The 27,346-nt window shown below is 42.3% G+C and overlaps 2 protein-coding genes across 22 annotated transcripts in view; one reads left to right on the top strand and one right to left on the bottom strand.

The window, feature by feature from the left end:
• Positions 1-19,208, bottom strand: part of NFIB (nuclear factor I B) — a 256,854-nt gene extending 237,646 nt beyond the window's left edge. For 8 of the 10 annotated variants that reach the window (XM_024995860.2, XM_024995864.2, XM_024995865.2 and 5 more), the window contains exons 1-2: positions 18,104-19,208; positions 11,532-12,063 (exon numbers count right to left, since the gene is read on the bottom strand). In XM_024995860.2, coding sequence (XP_024851628.1) covers positions 11,532-12,063; positions 18,104-18,133 — 562 coding nt within the window. In that variant the 5' untranslated portion in view covers positions 18,134-19,208. 10 annotated transcript variants of the gene reach the window in all.
• The window catches only part of LOC101903205 (alpha-2-macroglobulin receptor-associated protein), a 148,554-nt gene continuing 139,551 nt past the window's right edge, over positions 18,344-27,346 (top strand). For 6 of the 12 annotated variants that reach the window (XR_009495537.1, XR_009495535.1, XR_009495533.1 and 3 more), the window contains exon 1: positions 21,663-21,924. The gene's annotated coding sequence lies outside the window, so the exon portion shown is untranslated. Of the gene's footprint in view, positions 18,426-18,637; positions 18,725-19,633; positions 19,721-21,662; positions 21,925-23,071; positions 26,447-27,346 lie in introns of those variants that run through there. The other 6 variants (XM_059889403.1, XM_059889404.1, XM_059889406.1 and 3 more) reach the window with 5 other exon arrangements.

Here is a 27,346-nt window from a genome sequence, read left to right as displayed (position 1 = left end):
AGAAAAGGCAGGACACAGATTATTAAAAATGATGTGCCAGGATCTAAGCCAGCTGATAATCAATGTTCTGATTCTACTTTCTGCACAGCCCAGTTACTATTTAACAGACGAACAAACAAAGAGGGAAGTTCTCCTATTAACTCCTGGTCAGAACTCCTAAGTATTATTATAAAATGCTTCAGAGAAGAATATGAATCTGTTTTTGCACTGCGTCAGTGTGACATGTGATTTAACGTATTTCCCTGGTAGAGACTACAGGTAAGGGCAAACTGTCCACTTTCCAAACCTGCTGTACAAAGTAACTGAGGGAAGCAAACCACACTCCATGGAAAAGGAGCACCATGACTGGTTCCCCAAGAAAAATCTGGCCCATCAAAGAGATTTCAGGACCACCCAGATCCAACCAACCAGAACCACAACACTCAAAGGCTAATCCCAAACCTGAGAGAAGAGAATGTTTCAACCACTTTCCATGTGGCTTTCAGATGTTCTTAGAAAAAGCGACATCATTTTAAGTAAGAAATATTACCTTTTTTTCCCCTTAAGATTATTTAATTAATGTTCTTAACACCCTAAAAAGGACGAGTGAGAAAGACTGACTTAAGGAGGAAGATTTTCAGTGGCAATAAAGTCAAAACAATTCATATAACTAATGAAGCATTGTGAATTTTGACCCAACTAGATATCATTTCTAAATAAGACAGTCTCAGACCTAAGAGTCTAAAAACCAGCAGCTTCTTCCCCAAGAACAATCCAGTCCATATCATCACCACTTCTGTCCCACCAAATGTAAAACACAAATGGAGTTCTCCCAGCTGGTGGCCATTTCATTATATATATATACATAAGTCTTAGGTTTTCATTGGAGTGCAATGAATTATCAATACAAGAACTTCCTAGGATACCCTTCATTTGACACAAAGTTATTTACTCAAAAAGCCACTAATAAAATTACTCTTTCCTTTCAATGACTCCTAGATTGATCAAGAAATTAACTGTCTGGTAAGTCTGACATAAAAGCTTGCTCAAACTATACACTAATTCTAATTTAACTAATCTAAAAACCACACACAACTAGTTAACCTCATGCACCTACTAACAAATATCTATACACACCACTGTACTCAGGACTTTCATTTTCTTCTTGGAATGTCTTATCACCTGAGATACACCCAAACTAACTGACAACCCCTTGCAGCAACACCTCATTACCCATTCTCTTCACTACTGGGTATTTTCTCTAGATTGTCTACATTATGCCATGTTGCTTTATATAGAGCAATCATCACTCTTACTAACACTGTAGCTTTTAATTATGTGAATTACTTCATGTAATTCTAAAACAGTCCTATGAAGTAGGCATCCTAACCCCATTTTACAAAACAGAACACCAAGGCACATGGAGCTTGAGTGACTTAGCCAAGGTCACAAAAGCTGATGAAGAGTAGAACCAAAACCAGGATGAAATGTCTGATTAATGCACTTATTTTCCTGTGCTCTATGAAAACTAAAAGCCAGGAAGACGGGAGATATGCTCAACTGTGAAGGAATCCAAAATCTAAAGCTAACAGAATATTTTAAATGGTATGTTATTTACCCTTCAACCTATGAACGAACCATCCTTCTTAAGTAATTCCTGCAAGATCTGAGCCGTACTTTTTTTTTCCTCTGCATTCACTTCAACTCTGCGAGACACAAACACACACACACACATCAATTACCCAAGATCCAGGAACTTCCGCTCTTTAGCTCAGCAGCTGAGATCTGTTATAAATCATTTCAGTGGAGGAACTGAGGCAGATTTCTGGAAGAAATCGCAGACATTTTTTAAACCCTTGGGGGCTGGTCCGCTGTTCTTGTACCACAGTCCCACTGCATGTGACCAATTAGCCCACTAACCACATCCCAACTCGATTCTATGTTGGCTCTACCGCTGAGAACACCACTGAATGAGCAGAAAGGTCTGAGAGGTGCTTTCAAGTCTAGATTAGATTTTATGGGACAGGAGAGAGAAACTGAGGCTATTGACTAAAACCAGATTGTTTCGTTCACCCTCCTTCCTTGGGTCCCAGGATGCTGGATTAGCAACACAATGTTGAAAATCATTTAAATTCCTTGATTCTGTGAACACTCCTGAGGGGAAAAAATCATTTAAAACAGCAAGAATCAAGAAAAAGAAAAACCTTCTCACCTGCCATTTCAGATATTTTAAAAATGGGAGTAGAAAAATCCCATGCCTTTTTCCAAGGTTCTAGTGCCTGGGCCACATTGCCTCTCATCTGTCAGTGTATCCACACACATGGATAAACAGTATGGGACACACAAGTAAGGAAATGCACATTCTAACTTAAACTTCCTCTTTTCCTCTAATAATTTAAAAATAAAATGTAACAGCTTGGATTTTAAATATTTAATCTGGCAAATATAGGGAAAAAAATCATGAACTACAATGTCATATTTGGCAAAGAAAAATTTGGTAGGATAAAAATATCTGTGTTTTAACATTTTAGAAGGCATTTCCAATATTTTAAAAATAAAATTATTTCACTGCTTTGGAAGAGAACAGAGGTAAAATTCTCTATTTTTGCATAGAAGGGTTTCATAAAGAAGGGGAAAAAATTTTTTAATATTCGTTAAAATAAACATTGAATTTCACATGCTGGCAAATGTCCCCAAAGAAAGAAAAACTTCAAATTTACTAATGGCTCACTAATGTTTTGAAATATAGCCATCTAAATCATAAGAATAGGTTTCCCCTAAAACTATAAGATGGAATATATAAAGTTACAACATGACTCTCAGTTCTTAAAAATTTGTTCTAATCCTACATGTTTAGCATACAGCTTTTTCCAATGCCAGACAAGTTTAAGAGGTGAAGTTTCAAAGTCAGTCATTTTAGGACCTACACTAACCCAAAGCATGACTAAGTTTACCAGTTTTACCCTATATAGTGACAATAAAGTATTGTCACTTTTATTGTAACAGCTGAAAATGTTGAAAAGTAATTATTAAGAAAACCATAAATATAAAAAGCTGAAAAGCCAACCTCGGAAGAGAGGGGGAAGGGAAATGGTGATATGAATAATCATAAAACATGAAAACTGAACATCTAAGCAGAAGGAATTCAAATTTCTCTAAATGCCCGAAGATCCCCCACTTCCTGGAGCAATGAGGGCTGCAAATTTGTTCCCATCACTGTCAGCAAACAAAAGAAAGTCACTTCTACAGCTAGACCATGTCAAACAGAAGACGTGGCCGCTGCGGAGGGACGCCTGGAATCCACTGGGGTGTAAGGCAGGGCTGGGGCTTTTTGTCAGCTATTACCATAAAAGAATAAGAGGAAACAGTGACATTACTACACAATAGAAAGGTCAAACAGCTTGCAGCCATTTCATGACCCAGACTAGTCAAGGTCAAAGGATTCAGGTAGCAACTTAGCCAGGGCATAAGTTACAGCACAAATGAATTGTTTTAACACATCAGCTTTGGTCAATTAAACCTAACAAGGCAAGTTGCATCACGTAGCAGGGTTCCTGACACCAAGGCCAGAAGCTGAGACCGACCTCATAAAACAAGGCTTTTAACATAGCATAGCAAATTTAAGGTAATCCATCCAGAAACTGCAGATGTCAGAATAATAAAATACAAGTTGTCCTAAGCAGGAACATTTTTCACACTTTAGAATTCACTAATAGAGGGGTATAGACTTCATATTGACATACTCGTGTTATTAACATGGACATAAATGTAATCCCCTACTCACATGAATTACAGAATACACCCTATTTCAAATAACCATCCTAACATCTGTGCTCATGATCAGATTTTTGTCCTAAGCTCTACCATTCCCTGTTAACAACAGTAACTTTCTCCATGTTCTTTTTTACAATATGAGTTTTGAAAAACTGAAGCCTTAAAAAAAAAGTCTTCAGCTTCATGCTGCATCAGTATAGTAGTGTCACAATATGAACTGATGCTTATTAAATGCTTTTGTGCAGTTTTGTTGGAGACACATGTATTATATAATTCAACTCAATACTATTTACTGAATTTCTTACTTTGAGGCATGGAGTTGAAGCCAACCTGAATTTTAAAAATTGCAATATATTTAAGGAATTTTTTCTCAAAGGCAATTCTTATTTTCCTTTTTTGTGCTTGTTTAAACAAATCCCATTTTCAACTGATTTGTTCTTCATCCATAACTTACTACATGCTCTGAACTGCCTTAAAATGGGATTCTGAAAATAAACAACCTCCAGGCAACTCTCAGCTAGTAAAATTACTTCATCCATCACCCCATATTTTCAATTATATAGTCTTTATTCAGAGTTCTTTAATTCATCTGTGATTCATCAATGCTATCCTGTTTAAACTATCATCATAAACAGTGAGAATATGTGTATCTAACTGTTTTATTATATACAATATATTTATGTGCAAGAATAATTTGCATTCCACTCTTAGAACATTGCTTGATATAAATTTTTGAAGATTTTTTTTTCTTGTTTGTGTGGCCTTCAATTCAGCCTCAAGGTCTTTTCACCTCATTGGTTAACTGGTGGTCATTTTTTCCTATTTTCTGGATAATATAACAACCAAAATGCCCAAGCATTCAAGTCCCATTAGGCTCACATCCTGTAACATCCAGTCTAACACAAACTAATCCCACAGACTCCTTCCTCCAAGACACGCACTTAACATTCGCAAGTTCTCTGCAGTGCGGTGATTTATTCTCTATGCTAAATCCCAACAACAGAATTCAGTGAAATTAACCACATCACATCATTAGAGTTCAAGGACCCAAGAATATATTTTAAAACGAGATGACACACCACATTGCCAGAGAAAAGTGAGCTTGAAGAGGAAGCTCCCCTCTGGCTCTGCTTGGCGTAGAGGACTGCTACCGTAACAACGCCCGTTTCCCATCGCATAACCACTAGTTCTCTGAGATTTCTAAAATTATTCCTCTGACACAAGGATGGAAGGAAGAAAGGCTGGAAAACTTTGCTTTGAACACTTCAACTGATCGTTTTCTCTGTCACAGCACACGGACTAACAGACTCCTCAAGTGTCGCAAGTCAAACTTTCCTCAACTTCAAACTAGAAAATCCACTCTTTCATCAACTGAAGAGACACTTCCACCCAAAGTCAGTTTCAGACCCAGGGATCACCCTTGCATTTGCCCATCTTTTTCAGGTATGTAGTAATTCCCTATTTTAAGGAGCATCTCATAGGCCATTTCCACTCTCTAAAAACCTTAACCTTCCAACAAAGTAGTAACGAGCCCTTAGATTATAAAGTCAGTTACCATGTAAGCCACTGAGATGACAGAAAACTTATCTCAACTTTTAACAGCTCCAGATGATTCTGGCTCAGCTTCTCATTGGGTCCTTCCCTCTTCAGGGGCTGAAATTCCAACTGGTCGGCAGGGATGGCAAGAGTAAGAGTGTCATAAAACAGTTTCTTAAGCCCACTAGTCTAGTTTTTCAGTTCAATCGAGCAGAATGAAAGTTTATGAGGAGACAGACATTACTAGTTAGGTATCTTGGATTGTTGTTACAAATTATAGTGCCAAACTTAAGAGGAAAAAGTTAACGGTGGATTAAAACTTTAATTTCCTCTTGGCAGTTTCCTCGTAAATTCCAAATTTAGGGAAGAACGAGAAAGTAAATAAAAAATCCTATGAAATCTATAGTACAGCTATGGGCAGACAGACCACTCAGGCATCACTTAAAAAACAGAAACTTTCAAGAATTGAAGCCTGAAGCCATGGCGACAGATTTCCTTCAGTGGCTCCTGCCCAGCTGGGCCCACAGGAACACACTCTTTATCTGTTAGGGAGCACCCTCTGGAAGACCTAACCATCATCCCCTGTTATTCCACCGTTTCCCCAAATAACCAGTATTCCTGAAAAATGAACATCATTTTGGTTCCTTTGCATATGGAGTTATTTTCCCACCCAAGAAGTAGAGTGCACTAAATCTAAAAATCTAAACACATAATCTAGTTGAATTTTTTTATTACAAGATATGCAGTGCTGTGTATATGGTTAGAAGGAATAAGGTGGGGAGAGACACCTATTGCTGTCAGCAGAGTATTTTATTGACCTTTGCTGCCTCCAGAAACTGGATGGTTATGTACTTTTTAAATACCTGAAAATCATAATTGATACAACAAATATCATACTTCTCTCTCCCTCCCTCCTTCTATTTCTTTCTCTATTTCTCTCGCCTTTCCCTTTGAAAAGTGAGATCATATGAAGAGCAATGCAAGAGCTTAGTTTGCCACATCAGAACACAGATGCCAATCTTTCCCAGCTGGCGACTGGGGCCTCAGAGTTTAACTCTTGAACTGTCCAGCAAAGCTATCTTAGGGCGGGAACTATCATGGCCGAGAGGGCGAACTTCTGGCCTCTCAGATTGTGTTTTCTCCTTATCAGCGAGAAAATTGCTAAGTATCTTATCTTACAATATGTGTTCCCACAAAGGTCTCATTAAGCCTAGGAGCAAGACACGCCAGTAAGAGCCCTTCTTTATCTGGCGAATTGTGCGAGAGCCAGAATGCAAACAAATGTGCACAGAGTTCATGAGTTCAGTCAAGGACAGGATGCTAGATGGGAAAACTTAACAGGGTTCCCCTAAATCAAACATGCATACAAATGTCATGCTTTCTGAGCATTTCACAATGTAAGCACACCAAATCATCCTGGAGAGCAGCCTCATGTTAACAAATTATGAAAGCTTCATTTTCCCTATAATGGGAAATATCTGCAAATGAAGCGAAATTTATTAAAATGGTAAAATATGCTGTCAACTTGCAAACAATTATCTACTTAAGCTTTTCATGAAAAAAATAATAATTGTTACCCCAAAGAATTCTAAAAGTCAGTAACTGAGGAAGACAATTGTTAGCATTAGCTTCCTCTCTAATAATATGTGACAACCCGGAAGGATTCTATTTCAAACACAATAATAATGATTACAACTCCCCCTGTAAACAAGTCACATTTTTTCACAACTTCAAAATGTACGTTGATTATCATATCATTTACCAATAAAACAACAGAAGTTGCCATCCACAATTTTAAGGATTCCACCAGGCTAAAACGGAAACTCTTCTCTCATGAGAGCCATAAGGTTCTGGGCCTCTCTCTAGCACTCCAAAACATGTTTAACAGGAGTGCAAAGTACAGTTCAAAAATCAGTCAGGCTGAGTTGAAACTCGAATCTGGTAAATTCATGACAACAGTTACTCTCTCTTGAGATCTGGAAACTTCTTAGTGTGTTATGACCTCTCTCTTTCTCCAAAGCTCTTCCCTCAGAGAAAGCCCAGCCCACCTAGCTCACCCCACCCTGCCTTTTTCCCCTTCAGACAGGACACAGACTGGCCACTCAAGGCTTGCACAGGCCAGACTTCCTTCTGTGCAGCCTGCTAATCCTTCTTATTAATTAATGAGATAACAATGGTTAACTGGAAACCAATGTTCATGCAAACTATCCAGGAAACTTCAACCAAAATTATTTCGGCCTTTTTTTTGGTCTTCCTGGTGTCATGTTTCCTCATGAAGGTTCTCTATTTTTTTTTTTTTTTTTGGTAGCATTTACACTGTTACACATTACTAACTAGGAAAAAAAAAAAAAAAAAAACATCCTCTCAATGGCTTACTATACAATTTGGAAGTGTAGAAACTGAAGGAGCTAGAAATTGCCTAAGAAATAAGCAGTGATGTGACTGAAAGCCTCAGTCAGTCCTGGCAAGTGCATTCCATGTCACTGCAGCCAGCTAGCCCTCCACACCCTTCCCAGAGCACACCAGGCACCCTACAGCACACTTCTGTCCCGAGAAGGTGTCCTGTGCAAGGCCTGCCTGGTTCTTTTTTCCTTTTTGCTTTGCTTTCAAGAAGGCAATAACAAAGACAATATGGGGAATAGGTACCACCTGCCCAAGAATCATTGGACATCTTTAATATCTCGGGAAAAATAGAGGGCACTTTAGAGCTGTTTTTTTCCTTTCATCTGCCATCATCTTAAAAAGAAAAAAAGGAAACCTAAAAAAATAAAAATAAAAGGAAGGGTTTTCTATCAGCTAAGGTTTGCTGCAGCAAACAAGCAAGCAGCTTTCATTCAGGGATTGTCAAAAACTTTCCAGTGTGCCCACTGCAATGCGGATGCCAACCAACGAATCAAAGGCATTCAGCAACTAGACAAAGAGGGTCTGATGCCAACCTCGGTGCCACTGGCAACCGTTATTGGCATCCAGCACAGTGTCTGCCTTTTTTTTCCCCCTCGCCTGGCACTTCACAAACAAAATGGCGGTTCTTGTAGCAACGAAACAGCCGAAGCGCAGCCCTCTGAATCAATACCGTCAAATGATTTTATGGATTTAAACGCAGGGACTCCCACATGATGTGTGTATTTTAGGTAAAGTGAGGGTAGCATCATTTAATAAATGACTATATTGAATATGACTCTTTCCTAAACATAGAGCAATAGAAAAATGGACTAAATTGCGGTCAACCAGACTCTAGGCACAGGAGAGGCTGAATAACAAAGAGATTTCGCTCTAAAGGAAATCCTGCCTTGCGGCCATGGGATGCAAAAGTCTAATGAACTATATATCAGAAATGATTTCAAAATGCATACATTCTCCCCAAAACTGTATCAGATGCAGATGTAGCACTACAGCTTGTGTCAAAGCTCTAGTAACTCTTTCCACATTTCAAAAAAAAAAGATGAGGCTGAAGCTGCTGGGCATGAAAAAAAAATAAATAAAAGTGTGGGTTGAACCAAAAGAGAAAGAGGGAAAAAGCATAGGAAGTTGGTCAACAATGAACTTTATTATTTGCTGGTCTTTATTTCATTCTCCAGAAGATACGCAGTTTGTGATCTTGTATAAATAACCAAGAGGACTATTGACATTTCTAGATCTGGAAATTGTCAATATATTGTAACATCACTCCACACTGCAATGCGGATGCCAACTAACAAATCACAGGCATCCTGAGCTAAACAAAGAGGGTCCGATGCCAATCCTGGTGCCAGTGGCAACCATCTTTGGCATTCCCTCTGTTCTTTCTCATGTTTTCCTCCCAGTCGTTTAGAAGTGGGGAAAGAAAGAAAAAAGGGGGGAAAGGTAATTCTGTTGCTCGTTCTTTTGCAAACATTACATTTTTCTTTCCTGAATTTTCTCTTGCGTTTTTCTTTATACTTCTTTACCTGATTAATAAAATAGACTTAAGTGGGTTTTCATGCACTTAGAGGAGAAGTAAAAAGTCACAATGGGAGATATGCAGCTCTCTGATTGACTACAGATTAGTCTTTTAAAATGCCCTCTTCAACCAACTGCACTGCAAAAATACGTAATTAACCTACATTTGACCAAAGAAAAAATTTTGAAAAAGGGAAAACACAAAAGCATCTTGATGTGACTTTTTCAAAGAAAGCGCCATCAGATATTAAAGATATGATGCATTCACAAGTAACAGAAGATATAAATTAGGTGCTCAGTGTAAGATAATGAAAGGTTTTTCAAAACGAGACTCAAAACAACAAGAAAATGAATTTTTTATCTGAAAATGTGGTCTCCAAGAGTTGCTTAAAACTTTATGACTATCATGACCGATGGTGCAATGCAGAAGGCATTTATGCATTTTTCTTTCTTCAATCTATCTTCCCAAATCCAAAGGATATGTTCTTTATTGTCAGTTCATCAACTAAGACAGTTGGCTGCCTGCCCCAGGAGTGAATGTACATGTGTGCACACCTCAAGGAATAGCCTTCAAGCAAGTTAAAATGCAAGCAGCAGTGAAGTGCTTGCAAATCTTCTCTCCCTGCACTAAAAAGTTACATAACCCACTTTCTAAAACTTTACTTCCAGTCTTGACTTTCATGACAGAGTTACAACACATTTACAGTCAATCCAACACATATATACGGTCCACCTTATAATGTCACCTCCTAGACAGCTGTCAATCAAATTAAGTGTCATGTGCTAATGAGTTTTTATTTTAGGACACACAGGGAAAAAATACATTTTTCCCCAAACCGTCATTACTTCAACTTTAACTTTTAAACATATAGAAATAGTATATGCAATCTTTTATTTAAAAAAAGAATATTTCCAAATGTATGATCTCAAGCACCATTATTTAAAATCAAGCTAGAAATGTTTAGATAACTTTTAAGCATATCTCTAAAACTATGCCAAGGAAATATAAAGAAAAAAAAAAACACATGGTAATACCTAGATTTCTTAGTCAAAAGAGTAATTCTGATATTTTACATTTCGGGATGATGAAGTTCATACCATTGACTATATCCCACACTTATATAACAAACATCAGATAACCATCTGCCACCTGGCTATCTGCAGGCCACTTTCCCTACCACCTGGCCAAGTTAAGAAATGACCCACCAACTACAGTAGATTAAACTACAGTCCACTTTCAGCAGGTTTTTTTTTTTAATGTTTTACTATGGACTGTTGCTAATACAAGCACATCAATACATATCGATAAATTTATTTGAAGTAAAGAAATTCTCACCTCCTTAAAGAAAATATATTAAGAAAAATAAAAATAATAAACATATTTCATGAATCCAGAAAACACTCAGCAAAAAACATCACCTATTTTTAAATTATTCAGGCAACATTCACCCCACTCTCTTTATCAAGGATTTTTTTTTAAATAGGTATGGTATGCGGTTTCTGCATTCTTTTTGAGATTTATTTTAAACCAGCGTAACCAGTCTACTTTCTGTTTTTGTTCTCTAAGGAGAGCTGCGACTTCTCTCCTTGGTAAGTTTCATGAATTTACATTCAAGTAAACGGACAGTATTAAGTGTTCCCAAATCACTCTGGGAGAATATGAGAACATAAATTATTTAAACAAGACCTATAATCCGTTTAATCTACAGCGAATATTACACAATCAAAAGTAGGTGTTGATAGAAATATTTAAATTAAATAAATCTAAGTCTACGTAAGATATACTTTCTGATACTGGCTATCTTAAGCATTCTGTAATAGGAAATGTTCATTCTACTTTTCAGTGCAGTAGCACTGGATTCGTGAACAAAGTTCATCTACCTCGTTAATTAGGAAGCTAATACAAAGACTGTTAAAGAACAGTTTGACTATTCACAAATCAAGCTACATTTTCAAACTGGCAAAAGATGACTAGACGCAAAGAATGTAGCCGAGGACAAAGAGCGAAGTGTAATCAACTGTAGTTTTCAGATTAGTCTGTGTTTTTGAAAAAGTGTATTATTTCAAAGACATTTGAAAACGCATCTCTTTGTGGTCTTTAAATATCCATGCCTATCCAGGTAGGAAAGTTCCATGTGTATTTCCATGGCTTACACATGGCAGAGGACAAGCGAGTGGAGGAACAGGGGCATGCCACTCTCCCCAGATCAGGTGAACAAGAGACCTAGGGGCCTCCAGGACCATCTAACCCAAGCCAGGTGCTCTGCGCGTGGGGTCTGCGGGCAATGTGTGCCGGGCTAGAAGAAAGAACAATCTGCTCCTACCTTGCTCCTGCACGTAGTATGCCAAAAACAAATCAAGCTCCTTAACTGATACTGTGATATGATGTGGCTGGACACAAAGTGCTGGGTTTGTGCAATGTGGGGATTTCATGAGCCGCTCTCCATCGGTACTTTCCAAGGGGATGCCTTTGAACAGGATCACCATGACTAGATCCAGACGCCAGACTTTGTCTGCCTGTCGCAGGCAGTCGATTCTCCTAATCTTACCCTTCTGGTCAGGATTGGATAAGACACAGCACGGGTGCTTCTTGCCAGTCACGGTGAGCACAAAGTCCTCTCGGTACTCCTGGCGGATATCTTTGCGCAGTTTGGCCAGGAGCCTGGATGCCCACTTCTGTTTGATTTCAGGCTTTTCGCTGAGAAGCTCATCTTTGACTGCTCTTTCTTCATCCTTTGACATTCGCTTCTCGTGCTTTTTAAAGTACTTGCGTTTCCGAGCCTGCAGGTTGAACCAAGTATAGGCGATTGCACGGACGTGTGGAAGTAGTGCCTCGATGAATGGGTGAAATTCATCCTGTGGAAGATGAGGGGGGGAAACAAGACATACACGGTCAGTTTAGTTTGTTAAAGGCTCCAAACCATCAGACCACAACCCATTCCCAATTCAGTACCAAAAGTTACACATAAAAATAACATTCTTTTCTTATTTAAAATTATCAAAATAGCAGGACCAGAAGAAAATAAAGTATGCCAAGCTGCCCCTTTTCCACCAAGACTCACAGGTTGATTCTCCCTCCTAAAAAAAAAAAAAAAAAAGAATAAAGATTCATGTTTGTATTTCCACTCTGGCCCCATCCCCCTCATTCCCACCATGCATCCTATATTCTTTAAAATGTAAGCAACCAAGGTGCTTGGCACCTAATTCAATATTTAAATATTCACTTGACCAACTAACACTAAGCAGTACCATTTTACAAAGAACACAGTGAGTTTTTTTTTTTTTAATCGGAGCAGAGCTGTTCAGAAGGCAGGAGCGATGGCACAGTTCATTTCTCTTCTCTGTGGCACAGAAACACAAAGCATATAGATGCTCAGTGTAATGCCACACAGTTCCCGCTTTTGGAGCATGCTCTCAGCAAGAGGCCTGCTGGTGGCACAAAGAGCATGCGCCATTAAACTTGATCCATTTTCTTATCAAACGTCCAACATTCCAACACTGAAACAGCACCATTCCAGGAGTGGTAACTAGAGAAACTGGTATACGGTGAGGGAAAGTGGGCAAGGACACAGCTTGTCGTATCGGTGTCCTGAACAGAAGGTTTCCATACTTGGAGCAGCACATTCCCTCCCTCCACCAGCAACACTAGCCCCCAACACACACACACCCATACACACACACACATAAAAATACACGCATGCACGCTCTTACTCTCTCACAGATCCACAGACACACTCTTGCATTTTTAAATAAAAGTTTCTAAAGTTGAAAACAGAATTGACTCGGATGTTCTTCCAGCAGCTCTTCCTATAGAATCTGAAGCCCCACTGAGTCAGTTAATTTGTTAACCGATCACATGAGTATGGCAATTATTCTAAAACCCTTAAAAATCAATCTGAGGTGAACAATGAAAAATGGCAACTTGGCACCAACTTTACATTCTTTGTGTCTCTGCATGCGGTGGCAGGGTGACACCAGGAGTGCACCGCTGGTCACTCCCTGCCTTTGTGGAATCAATACAATTCATTTGCTACACATCTGAATTCTCGGACAGGGCTGTGGGTGCACATTTGCATGGGCTTGTGAATCTGCACGTGGAGAGATCCGTTCTAGTGAATAAAGTGGTTTACCTTAGGCTCCTGCGTCTTTCCTGCCTGTTTCATCTAAGCCTTTTATAAGGCAGAGAGGCAGCTAGGAGTGGCAGATAATCTGCACCTACAGTTATTTCAAGCTACTTCCCAAAGCAGTCAGTGTTTCATTACTTCCTGCCATAGGTAAAACCTGTCTCCTAAGCTCAGGCCTATTACTGTTCCGAGAAAGAGCTTAACATCCAGGGCGTGCACACTGTAAGTGGGCAGTGAGGCCAGATCTGAAACAAATGAGAACTTCCACTACGGCCACTTTTCTGGTCACTGTATCGTCACCTCAACCGCAAAATAACTTTATCTAACTACTTATATCCCAAGTTAGAATTGACAGCCTAGTACTGGTCACCTTGAACTATATGGAATAAATTCTATCTAATCAGCAATCTGATGAATTCCATCAGGTAAAAATGATGAAAGTACCATGAATGACTCTCTAACAAAGAAGATGCCCCCAAACTCCCATAGAGTTACGAATTCATTTTCAAGATCATATTCAGTTTCAGTGTTAAAGATTGCGGCACGTCCACAGTCTATCGTTCGGATCCGGAAGAGTTATACATCCCATCCGATCGATAATGCAATTTTCAAGTGTTTTAACGTATTGCCGTGAAATGTTCCGAGAGCAGGATCAGCCTAAATCAAAATTTTATAACAATACAGAATGTGGATGATTACATCACAGCATGAGGCATAACCAAATGCCATAGAGGAAATCATTAAACCGATCAGTAGTTTCCAGCAGAGACTTGAACAATTCAGTTACTATGCGAGCACATTAAACTAGGCCATGGAAAGAGTTAAACCACAATCTGTTCTTTGTGTGGGAAGGCAGCCCTGCTCACAGCAACCACAGCCCATGATAAGACCTCCCTATCTCCATACACTTTCTGATGCCATGCTTTCAGCGTTCACTGTAACTACAAAAACTTTGTTTATCTCCCTTAGAAATATATGCAAGAGGAAACCCTGCTCGAGGAAATGTGGACTCATGCTTTGGGAACTCACTTCCTATAATCTAACTTCTCCTATGATTTATTAATATGACTTAAAAACCTACATATATATACTCACAAACTAAACCTTGAAATTGTAAAGAGTACATGCGGGTGGGAAGAGCTTTGTCTCACTCACTTTACCCTTGCAGTATTATTTTATTTAAAAATGCAGTATTATTTTAACAAATATTAAGCAATGTGGTAACTCTCAAGTACTTTTATCCTTAAGTACTATGTTCAGTAACATTTCATTCTCTTATAAAGACTTCAAATATAACTTTGATTACATTTGTTTGAGTTTCTAATCATCTATCATATAATAGATTTCAAAATTTTAACAACTTATTCTAAACAATCAAAATGCAACACCGAGGGCTTAAATTTGGAATTTCTTAGCTGATGCGCACAAAACAAAACACTACTTTGTTTAAGGTTGCCTTTAGCTTGTTGCCAATGCTGCCAAGTAATGTTTTAAAACATAGTTTTTTTCTTTTGATAAATACAAGCAGCAAACTTTCTGAGTCCACATTCGCCTTACAAATATCTTTCAGGGCTTTACTATTATGCAAATTCCTTTTAAATAAAACACTTACTTCTGACATGAAGATATCCTCAAAAAATGGTAAGTAGAGTTTTTCAATAAGTCACATGTATTTTTGTATTAACATGACTAAAGTACCATCTCCCAAGTATGACTGTTTTCTAATGCTGAGTTGTAATACATCTGTAGTGATTTTGAATGGCATCTATATGAAGCATAGTAACTTATCTTCATCAAAAAAATGATTAAAGTATTCAAATGTCCTAATTAATAGGTTATCACAATAACACTATAAACAACTATGAAAATTATTTTTTTAAGAAAGCAAAGCATTTAAGTAAGCTAACATCTAATGTCTATGCTAAGGTAACAGGCCACCTTACTCTTACAGAATTTTTATTAAAACACATTGGCATTCAGTAATTCTTTCTCTTTTCAAACTTCCTTTATTAAACTAAACTGATAAAATAAACAACCTAGTTACAAATTTCAAATATAAAAGTAAATAGTCCTAATTCCACTGGAAATATTTATTTTTCTTCACAGAACAGTGGTCTCCATGAAAGGGATGGAAAATTAGACCAATATAGAGGTAGAAGAGTAAATACTAGATGTTCTTGGAGCACTGCTATTTAACAATAAACCATTTTTATAAATGTACCTTCAGAACCTGAAAAATAGTGAAAGAAAAAAAATTCAATACAATCATTCCAAGTGAAAGTTACATTATTAAGGGTTTACATTATTTTTAGCAAAAGCAAATACAAAATCCTATTGATGCTTAATTTTCTTTTTACATCTGATTTATACTGATGTAAAAATACAGATTTATATCCATGTACTGATAATTTTGAATAACACTTTGATAAATATCAACTATAGCCTCTTTTGAAACTTCTTTCTAAAGCCTAGATATCTTATTGCAACAACGAAAGCACTTTGCAAAGTTTTCAATCAAATAAGAATGTTTCTCTATTTTGTATTTACATAATCCTAAAAAATGTTTTGCTACAGCTATTAAGTTCCTGTAATACAAAACTAAATTATTGGTCTGATATCAAAGTAGCATTGTTAATATTACTTCTGCAACACCTTACACTATAAAGTTACACAGATATTAAAGGGAGAATTCTAAAGCTAAAATTTTTTCTTCTAGTCTAGGCCTTAAATCCCCAAAACAGTTTCAATATGTCAACCTAGATTTACATTATTAAAACAGTAGAGAATATCAGTCAACATGAATTAGTGTTGGTAAGTATGTATCCTTGAATACTAATGGGACAGTTGAATGACTATACTGTACATGCTCCTAATATTCCATATGTCACCATGCTACAATATTATTTTTAACTTACACAAATTTAGATAAAGCTAGTGACTTTTCGATTCATATCTAGAGGAAACCAAAAATGCAATGTAATTGCTAGCAATGTTTCTGAAAAGTCGATGCTGGAAATATGAACCAATATAGAAAAACAATCATTTACAGGTGAGAGCAAGTAGTGCAGCACTTTGCACGTGAAAAGCTTACCTCAATTTGTTTTATTTGAACTACGCTTCAATAATGTAAAAATAATATCAAATGGATGTGGTTTACCAGAAAAAGGAAAAAATCCTGCTGATGGATAATATGAAAGGTAACTTTTGCAACTGAAGTCAATTCGTTATACCTGAAACAGTTTCATCACCATATTTATTGGCCATTACTCACAGCCTTAAAAATACAAATAGGTCAGCAACTCATTTTTTCCAGTTTTGTTAAATTAAAGTGCACGTTTACTTGCTGAAAATAGCCATATCTAAGTTAATCACACTCAGATGCCAAACAAAATATAAACAATAAAAAATGTGTCAGCCAAAAAGCTACAGGACTGTATCCAATCACTGAATAAGCCTTATCATTGTTTTCATCTTCATTCACAATTTATGAATGCCTCAGTCCTTTTGAATCACAATGGCTTCTAATTGTCATACAATTGAAATCTTAATCATTTGTCCATTACAAAAATGCATCATCATGATACTGGATTTTTTAAAACTTGTAACACACCTAAGACTAGGGGACACTTCTTAAACTGTTTATAGTTTTTAAGCCAATGTCAAAGAAAATGGTTATCAATTACTAATCGTGACATAGCCTCCTAAAAGCTGCAGTCAATTCTCCCACACCTTTAGAGGTTTAAAACACTGCTTCAAATAACAACTCTAGGCTAAGATATTTAGTTAGTTCGTCAGTTGCTTAGTTAGCCGGGCAGCGATGAAAGCCGCCCCCAGGTATGTCTGTTCGGTCTCTCCACTTTTCCATTTGACCAACCGATTTAAAATTATATAAATTGTGTTCTTGTAAAAGTATAAAGCCAGCATTTTATTTCATAACACTGTACCTGAAATCTTAGGACAATTTTCAAAGTGAATTTTTGAAAATGACCTTACTTTTCCAGCATTACTTTCTAACCTACGCCCCAATATCGTCAAATGAACAGGTCTCCACAAAATGAACATGTTTTAAAAGTCCTTTAACTTTCATCCCAGCCAACTAACTCGAGTCCACGTCTAGATCGCCTTTGTGGCATGGTCACTGGAAACCTCAAAGTGCGGATCGCGATGGACTAGAGTTTCAGATCCCCAAATTAAGCAAAGGAATGGTCCCCGGACCACAATCTTCGACTCGCTTCGTCTCCCGCCCACTGCCTGCAGCGGAGTCCAGAGGCACCCACAAGGACTCCTACTGGAGTTCCTTCGCCCAAGTTCACTGCTTGTTTATTAAGGCTCAGTCCCCCCCCTCTGCCCCCCAAAGCTTCTCTAAAGCCGGAGTCCACCTCAGCGCGCAAGCAACCAAAAGAGGCAGCAGGCACCCTGGGCAGGGGCGCAGCAAGCACTCCAGGGGCCGCACGCGGGCTAGCTCTCGCGGGCCCGGGCCCTGCCCATCCCTGGCGGCCTCGCCCGGCCCAGCCGCCCTGGCAGCACGCGGGCACCCGCTCTCCGTGCCCAGGGTGCCGGGCTGGGCGCACATGGTGATTGTGAGCTAGGGGCCGCTCGCCGGCTCTGGTGCCGCCCTGCAAACCCCGCCGCAACTCCGGACCACTTCTTCTGCTGGGTTACCGGGGTGTGCGGAGGTTAACTAAAACCAATAGTTGTCCGCGGACGAGAGCAACAAAACAAAGGCATTTCGGGCTAGAGAGAAAGCTCGAGAGAGCGACTGAGACATGTACCTGAGTGAGACAGATGGGAGAATACATCATGACTTCGCCTTAAAACGCACTTTCCCGGAGATGCCCAAGAAAATCTTCGAGAAGCAAGAATTTCATCTATTCATTTTACAGTCATCTGAGCCCCGCGATGCGATCAATCAGGACAGGGCTCTGCGCTGGATCACCGCAACTTCACAACAAACCCAGTCCTCCTTAAATAGCCAAAGATTCAAGTTCACTCGGCGTGCTAGATTTCCCGGGGTGAAATCCAATCTACACTTTTAACCCTCCTGCAGTCCGAGCGCGCTGGCCGTGCTCGCCGAGGCCGCCGCCGCCGCCGCCGGTGCTGGCTGCTTTTCGCCTGGGTTTGGGGATTTGTTTTCTGTTTGCAGTTGTTGTTGTTGTTGTTGTTGTTGGGGGCTAGGGGGTGAGCGAAGGTTCGGTGTGGGTCGGATTGGGGTGGTGGTTGGTGGTGAAATGCTTTTTTAAAAAAGGCGGGGAGGGGGGCGCAGGAGAGAGGGCGGGAGGGAGAGCGAGGAGAATGTGTCACCGCGCTGGGAAAGTTCAAGGTTACAGCCCCAAGCACTGCGGCAGGATCCCGGAGTGGCGATCGCAGGCGAAACTTTGCCGCGAGCCGACCATGTGTGTGCGCGAGGGGGGAGCGTGAGCGAGTGCGCGCGGGTGGCGGGGCGCGCGCGGGAGAGGGCCGGGGTGGGGGCGGGGTGGGTGGGGGAGCCGGCAGAGGCCGGGGTGAGGGAGGGGGCGCGAGCGCAGGTCTCCCGGGCGGAAGAGGTTCGCGGCGCGCGGTCCCCGGCTGCAGCCGCCGCCGCCCGCGCCGACTCCTCCACGCCCGGCTGCCCGCCCGCCGCCCGCCTCGCCCCGCGTCTGACCCGGCCGAGCGAGGAGGCTGCTGCTGCTGCCGCGGCTGCCCAGAGCCCGGGGGTATCGGAACGCGCTCCTGAAAAATCCCAAACGATAAATCCCGCTCTCCCGCTCGGCTCCGAACTCCTCTCTTTCTGCTCTGGGCTCTTTTTTTCCCCTCCCTCTCTCGCTTTCTTTCGTTGCAAAACTTGGAAGTTGAAAAATTCACCGGTTCCACCCTCTGGACCCCGCTCGAGCTCTCTCCAAATCAGACTTAAGGATTGTTTTATTATTTAATTACACAATCATCGCTTTACTCCTCCTCCTGCAAACGCGCATTCCTTTTGCACCAGCCTCTCCACACCCCCCGCCCCCCACCTTCCTCCTCCTCCTCTTGCTTCTCTCCCTCTCTCTCTCTCACTCATTTGTTAAAGCTCTCATACCACTGCAATAGAACCACAACTTTTTTTTTTTAATTTTAAATAAATGATCATTCCGCCCTTTGGGCAAGTCCCGCGCCCTTCCCCCAACACGTACACACCCCGAAAACCCGCCCTGGAAAAAGGTATTTCGGTGCTCGCTGCGGACTCTTTAAGCCGCGGGAACCTCCGAGTGAGAGAAGCCCTGAGCCGAACTGGGCCCGAGAAAGGAACGAATGGAAAATTCCCTCACACCCAGGCCGCCCCGGGGCCCAGACTGGGGCGCCGACTCTCGCACCCGGGGCGGGCGCGGTCCGCCGATTCCGCCGGCTGAAAGGAGGAGGGGGAGACGGAGGGGGTATGGCTGAACGAACTTGGACTTAAATAGTTGGGGCACGCCGGCGCGGGTGGGAACGGGGCCCAGCCGGGTTCTCCCAAGCACGGGCCCGCATCCCGGGGCAGCTCCGCACAAGCGGCGCGCCTCGCCGCGGTTTGCCGCCCTCCCTTGGGGGTGCCTGGTGCACGTGGCCTCGCTCGGAGCGGGAGGATCGGGCAGCGCCGCCGCCTTCTGCACCCTCCTCCTCCTCCCGCGACTCCTCTGGCTCGCTCCCAATCCCCACCCCTCCCCGGGGCCCGGGGCGCCGGCGGAAAGCGGCTCCCGCGCCGCCGGGGTGCAGGCAGGGCGGGGCCGCAACGCGCCTGGGGCTGCGGGGCGGGCGGGCGCGCGCGCGAGCTGGGTGCGTGTGTCTCTAGAGTCCTGCAGAGGCCGCCGCTCCCGCCTTGCTCCCGCGCGAGGCCCCGCCCTCACCCCGCCGCGAGCCGCGGGCCCCGAGTGAATGAACTTGATTTCGGAGATGTGGAGGCCGGCGCTTTGCCTCGCACTCTTTCTGCGCGCGCGCGCGCGCGCACACACACACACACACACACACATACAAACACACACACACACATACAAACACACACACACACACACATACAAACACACACACACACACCCCGCCCCCCAAATTCCGGTTTTCGGCCAGGGGTGGGTGGGGAAGAGGTGGAAGCAAAGACTGTGCAGACAATGGGGAGAGGAAAAGTGAGTGCCAGGGGCTACGCGTCTACCTAGCTCGGGGGCCCCCGGAGGGGACTCGAAGGCCCCAGCCCGGGGGCGGGGCCGCCCCCACTTCCAGCTGTGCTCTGGAGCCGTTTGGAGGTTCTCCTCTGATTCCCCTTTCCTCTTTTTCTCGCTTGCCTCCTCTCGATTTTTTCCCCTCAACTTTCTCCTATCTCGTTCTCTCCGCTCTTCCCACCCCTTCCTTACGCCCCCCCCCGCCCCCCCCGGCCACCACCACCAGAGGACTTGAAGGAACTAGTGACTTTTTCCTTCACCGAGTGGGAGTTATCCACATCAAGCATTTCACAACGACACATCAAGAAAAGTAGGCAGGTTCAAGTCAACCATGAAATGGTCACTTTTTAACCCCGTCCTGTCCTCATTAGGGAAATGCTCAAACACAGTCCGTTTTCAAAGAGCGCTCTTAATGAGGCGAGCCTGCCAAGTCCACCAGCTGCAGCCCCCGTAAAGCAAGAGCCTAAAGAAGAAAGGCGGTGGGGAAGGAGGGGGAGTCGAGGAGGCCAGGGGTGGAGCGGGGAGCTTTGGTTCTGGGAAGACAGGTAAAGTCGGGGAAATTTAGAAAATCCCCCGAAGTTAACCCTTTAGGGCACACCCCACTGGGAGCGGAATCCTCTAGTCCGGGTTCTGACAACGTTAATTTCCTTTGTGTGGGTCATTTCTTCTTTTTGAAAAGCCAGAATAAAGTTGACAGTCTTTATAGATGAAAGAAATGAAGTGAGAGTACGGGTTAATCCGAATAAATACTAATTTCTCTCAGAAATGTTTAGGCAATCTCATCCTAGATTTAAAAAAAGAAAAAAGCCCAAAACATCACTCTGTGTTGCACATTCTGCTGCATCCCTTTTCTCACCCTCTTACCAGGTCTGGGGGTTGGGGGGGGTGGGTGTGTGGAAACGCTACTGATAACACCAGCTTTAACTACTGGAGTTTCCCTTTGAACAAATATTCAATTTGACCGGGATTAATTTACCATAAAAGACATTCCCGTTGGCACGAATGCCCTCCTGTCCTTGAACACACCTCTTTGAATGCCTGGACTCTTACAGAAGCCATTATTTCGGGGTCTCTTTAAAAATCAAGCGCCCATCTCTCTTTCTCTCCCTCCCTCCCTTCTTCCCTCCCTCCTCACCACGCCACCCCCAGTGAAATCTTGGCACCCTGCAAGTGCTCCGTTTCAGCCAGAGATCCCAGAACCAGCCGCTGTCCCCTGGCAGAAGAGGCCCAGTGCTGAGCCCTGGGCAAGTGTCTGCAGACATCGCCACCCCTCCTCCCTTACTAGTTTTCCTTACCAACAGAAACCCTTTCCTTTTGCCACCCAAACTAGGTCGCCTCCAGAAGTTTCTCACGAGCTTAGAAAAGAAGAATGAAAGACAACTCTTAACACAGAAGAGCCCACAAAAGCTACAGCAGCGCCAGGGGTGATGAAGCAGCAACAGACCCAGGTAAGATCCCCCGAGACCTAAAGATGTCTGGGGCCTCCCAGGCCTATCACTAAGGGGTTCAAACCTCTCCCTGTCTGTAGGGCACTTATGGATGAGCATGGAGGATACTTGGTGGTGGGGGTTTTGATTTGTTTCCAAGAAAAGGGAAAACAAGAAAGGAGGGGGAAACTCAAAGGGAGGAAAAAATGAGCAACAGAGACATGGGGTGCTCAGTATGGGGTGCTTAGTGGATTTGGCTTTGACTGTCTTCTTAGGCCTTGGAACCATGGGTGAAATGGCTGACATCCCCCCAACCTCACCCCACCCAGAACTCTGCTTCTTGTGCAGCCAATACCAGGGTCACTGCAAGTCTTCTCGAGATGAACTCTAAGAGAGCCTTTTGTAAAGAGGGACTGGGGTGGGGGGACAGGTAGAGCATGACTTCTCTCAGCAGGACACTTCACTGTCTGTGGTTTCAGAAACGCCTTTCTTTCAAACTCCAGGTAGAGAAAAAAAAAGAGAAAGTGAGTAGGTACATACAGTATTTTAGCCACTTTCCCTTTTACCCAGCATTTCTGTGGCATGGCATTAAGAGTGGTTTGAAAGTATCTCTGAAAAGCATCTGATGCTATCAAAGTGGGCGAAACACTTCTTAGACTGGTACTTACCTCCCCTAAACTTCTTCTCTCTCTCATACTCACTGAAAGAGTTAAACTAATTTCATTCACCCCAAAACCTGGCTGGAAGAAAGAAGTGAAAACCTTCTGTAGCAACAGGAAAATCTGATATTTCAGAATCCCTAAAGACCTCCTCCCTAGATCACCTATTCCCTGCCATCTTATAGAGAAGAAGAGTTCTTTTTTCTGACAGTTTAATTTCAAGAAGTGCTGGAGTGTCTGTTCTTCAGGTGACTGGATTTTTCAAAACTCAGTTGTATATTTGAAAAAGTAAGCAGTATTACCCAATTGGAGCCTTTCACTGACCTCCAGAGAGGAGCATAACATCTCAAGGGTCTTCCAATACTGATTTCCTTTTAATCTTCTCCTTTCTAAAGAAATTCAGTGACAGGGTGTGAATCTTGAGTAGTTTAGGGAAAAGTTCTTGGAGCTTAACAAAGCTGTCATTTTCAATACACTGGATGACTCTTTTTTTTTTTTTTTTTTTTTAGCTCTTGCATGTGACTAGAGGGGTGGCTCAACAATTCCACACACCCTGGCTGCATGGCCAATATCAATATTTTAAAACTAAATACAAAAGAGACAGATGACCTCCTGACCCCAGGAAACAGGCCTGCAAGACTGCAAGTATCCACTACACCATGCCCAGGGACCTTTTCTTCTTCCAAATGAACCACAAAAATCATACATGTGTAGCCTGGAAAACACGATTTATATCCACAAGCAAGAACATCAAAAATCCACTCAACAACACATGTATAAACAACCAACAAGTACTGAAATTGCCTGCACTTGATGGGAATTGCAAAATCATGCCCAGCTCTATCAGCCCTTAAAGTACCACTGTCAAATTAGGGTAGCAATTTTTCCCTACTACAAAATCCACAACCGGTTAGCTTCCCCACCCCCTATTGCCAGCGCTTTGCCTTTCACTGAAATGAATAAATAACTGTGGACTTTTTTCCCATCCTCGGGGAGCTGTTCGGTGTCCCCTAAGGACAAAACTAAATGAGAAAAATGACGCTGTTAATAATGTCACTGCTGAAATGCCTGTACTCGACTGTTTTAAAAAAAATACTGTCCCGCTAAGTGTGCCTACGTTTCGGCACATTTTCAAACCACCACTGAATCTGTAGGTAGACTGGCCAGCATTAAGTTTAGCTGGTTTTCACTTCTGTACAGAAATGAGGCTAGTTCATCAATGGAGATTCCGAACTTCTGAAGACATTGCTTTCTGGGAATACAAGTCAGCAGTTGCCCTGTAATTTTTGTATGATTTATTTTAAACTTTGAAAATCACAGTAATAATTGTCTTGGTTCACTCAAAATACTTCAAAACTTACAGGCACCTTCACACACAGACTTCTTTGCTGAGCCTGTGAGAGTTGTAGCTATTGTCCTTTTTCAAAATAGCTGACACTTACAGTAAAACTATACCATCATTTTATTTCTACATGTAAGTTGGTTTTTGTTTCCTATCTACATGTGCCTTTGTGACATGAAAAAAAAATTGACTTTAATGAGCTGTTTAGAAAGCTTTTATGCAAAATGGCTAAGTTGTCTTTATATTGTTCATGAAGAAATGTAGAAAGTGCACTGCAAACTAATGTAAACTTTCTGCATCCCTTTCTGTAATTCTTTTCTTGAAAACTGCCTTTCTGTTTCAAAACCAAAACAATCATAATAACAAGACTGTTCATTTTAACTTTCAAAATAAAATTTAGCCAACAATTGCATAATTACAATGATAGAAAACAAACCACTGGGCCTATACAAAATACATATTAATATTTTAAGTAAACTTTGTCTCTGAAATACATCTGAAAAAATTTTACAACACACAGTAAGTTAATAACTTCCAAAGCAATAATATTGTCAAATTGTGTGATGTCACAAGCTCCAAAAGCAAAGTTACAGATGTTCATGACATCACATTCACTCATAATTATGTTGCTGCTGTCTGACCATCTTAAATGGATGACTCTGTCTACTAAAGAATAAAAAGAATTTATTTTGGACATCAAACAATGAAACTGTCACCATTTATTGTATGAAATACTCAGCTAATCAATTTCCTATTAAAACAGCTTTCAACAATACTCAGCTTTAAAATTCATCAGGGCCAGTAAAAACCTTTTCCCAGTGCACAAGAATGCAGTCCCAACCACGTACAATAATTGCCCTTCTAATACTTTTATTGCCCAAGCGCTTTTTCTTGTGCTCCCCATCAGTGAGGCAGGAATCTGCAGTATATTGTATCAGTGAATTGGAGTGCTTGACCTCTGCCCACATATGATTTAATAGGGACTTTTCAGCACTGGCGCTTTCTCCATCTCTCATACCATTAAATGAAAACATCAAACCTCAAATGTAAAACTGGAAACCACAACGTTTTGTGTTTCACAACTCTTTGCAGTTTTTACTTAGATTGCTTAAAGGTCAGCTTCTTCGCCTCACCGTGCTCTGCCCCATAGTGTAAATGTACTCAAAAGTCACACTCATTCTGATTTTGATTAAATCTTGAACTCCCCACATACACACATGCACCCTGCTTATTTACATGTGCATTCTTTCCTAACCACATAAGCATGCGTGTATGACTTTCTGGATTTATTCCATTTTAGGGCTGATTTAAATGTCTGTTCAAGTATGGGTTCACAAGTTAACTTTTTCCCACCCGATGGAAAGTTAAAATTACAAAGGATGGTGTTATAGGATCCTGTCAAAGAAAGGTAGAGTTAATCTTGTGTATTTTGGCGCCTTTTCCCTGCCAGCTACTGTACTAGGGGTGGGGGGGGGGGAAGATGGGGGTTGGAGATCTTGTCTGTCCTGTCTCAAGTTCAATGGCAGTTCTTCTAACCAGAGGAGAAGATGGCCATGTTCACAGCACTAATAATAATTCCAATCACGCCACTTCGGCATCTTGTGTCAAAGTCGAAACGGGCTTCCCCGCCCCCTCTTCAACCTGAAAGCTGCCAAGTCCTCACACACTCCGCATTCAACCACAACTTAATGGATGGGATATCGTGCATTAAAATATGTCCCAGACATACTGGCAAAGAGAAGACAAGGGAAGAGGGAGACAGACAGACACATACACGCACACGCACACGCACACGCACACACACTTTGTTAGGCAGAGGGGGAAAAAATACTAGAGTAAAAACAGCAGGGCAGAAAAAAAATAACAGGAGCGGGAAGAAATACATCATAAGCGTTTTCTTTTTTTTAAGTAGAGGGAAGAGTGGGAGAGGGCTAACAATTCTATCCTGCCACTTCAGGAACAAGGGGGTGGGGGTAACTACACTTTGGAATGAAGAATGATTTTAAAAACACCAATACACCAATCAGAGCTAAATAAATACACTTTTAAGTGAAAATATGTAACAAATTTGTGCAGGGAAGGAAAAAAATGCTCCGAAAAGAATGGACTACAAGATACAACTAAAGTATCATTTGTACAGTAATTTTTTCCATCATGGGGAAGGGGTTAAGGGAGATGAAGCAGAAAAAAAATGCTACATTTCACACTGTTTTGGACTTACAATGTTATCCACGGATCCCCATCATAAAAGTGTGGCATGTACACTAAAGTTGACAAAGATTTTTTATTTTATTTTTTTTAAAGCATCAGGGCTGAAAATCCAACATATGGCTCAACCTGTAAAGCAGAAATGACATTTAGGTTCTCTTTACAGTGTACAAAGAGGAAAAAAATCTGTGTATGGCAATAGAAGGGGATGCAAGAGACAAATAAGACAAGCAAATAAAATCCTTCATTTCAAAGCTACATACCACTGCTTATTGCAATAAAGAGATGTTGAGTGTATAACAGAACCCTGGCCCGCTGACTTCACGTATCTCAGGTACAGATTTGTGGATTTTTGAGTTGTTTTAGTGTCGCTTTTGTATTTTTTTTAAGAGCGCAATCCAGGAGTAGGCTCTTACTTTTGTTTTTAATGATAATTTCTGCAATGCCACAATTCCTGGCCCGAAGAAGAAAAGGCGGTAAAAGTCTAAAAACAGGCAACCCCTCAGCCTGTCTGGATTTCCAGTTTGCTTCCTCTCACTTGGAGAAGACGTGAGCTTGACTTGAAAGCCGTCCAGAGTGCCGGGTGTGTGTTTGTGTGTGTGTACGTGCGTGCGCGAGTGTGCTTGGTGGGTTTTATTGTTGTTTTAGCAGGGCTGCCCCGGGGGTAAGAGCTGCCTCCCCGCCCGGGCTCGGAGCGCGCTAAGGCTGATGCACCCGGCGCGGCCGGGAGATCGCGCGCTCGCCCCTTCCTCGCCCTGGAATCCTCAGGGCCGCGGCGGCGCTACCCCGGAACCGCCGGCCATCCGCGCAACCTTTCCGCGCCCGGCCCGGCCCGCGCTCTGCGGCCGCCGCCTCCCCGGCTTTCTCTTTCTCCGAACCAGCCGCCCGGCCCCGCCCCACCCAGGCCGGCTCGGCGCGCGGGAAGCGTAGCTCTTCGCTTCCGCCTGGCGGCGGGAAGGAAACCGAAAGGAGGAGCCGGGGGCGGGCGCGCTGTGATGCATATTCATCAGGGCGCCCGCGGCAGCGCAGGCGGGAGCGGGCCCGAGTGGGTGTGGCGGGCTGCGCTGCGCGGGGGCCCCTCACGAGTGGCGGCTCGGCTCTTTGTGCCGCCGGGCGGGGCCGGAGCGCAGCGAGGGCGGACGAGGAGGGCGGCGCCGCTAGTCTGCGGGGCCGCCAGGCTCCGCGCGCCTTTGTGCTCCCGCGCTCTGGGGCCTCCCCGCGGGCGTGCGCGAAA

The sequence above is a fragment of the Bos taurus genome, chromosome 8 (genome assembly GCF_002263795.3).
Source record: "Bos taurus isolate L1 Dominette 01449 registration number 42190680 breed Hereford chromosome 8, ARS-UCD2.0, whole genome shotgun sequence".
NCBI classification, from domain to species: Eukaryota; Metazoa; Chordata; class Mammalia; order Artiodactyla; family Bovidae; genus Bos; species Bos taurus.
Note: the sequence above shows the minus strand (reverse complement) of the source record. Positions and strands in the feature narration are given on the sequence as shown.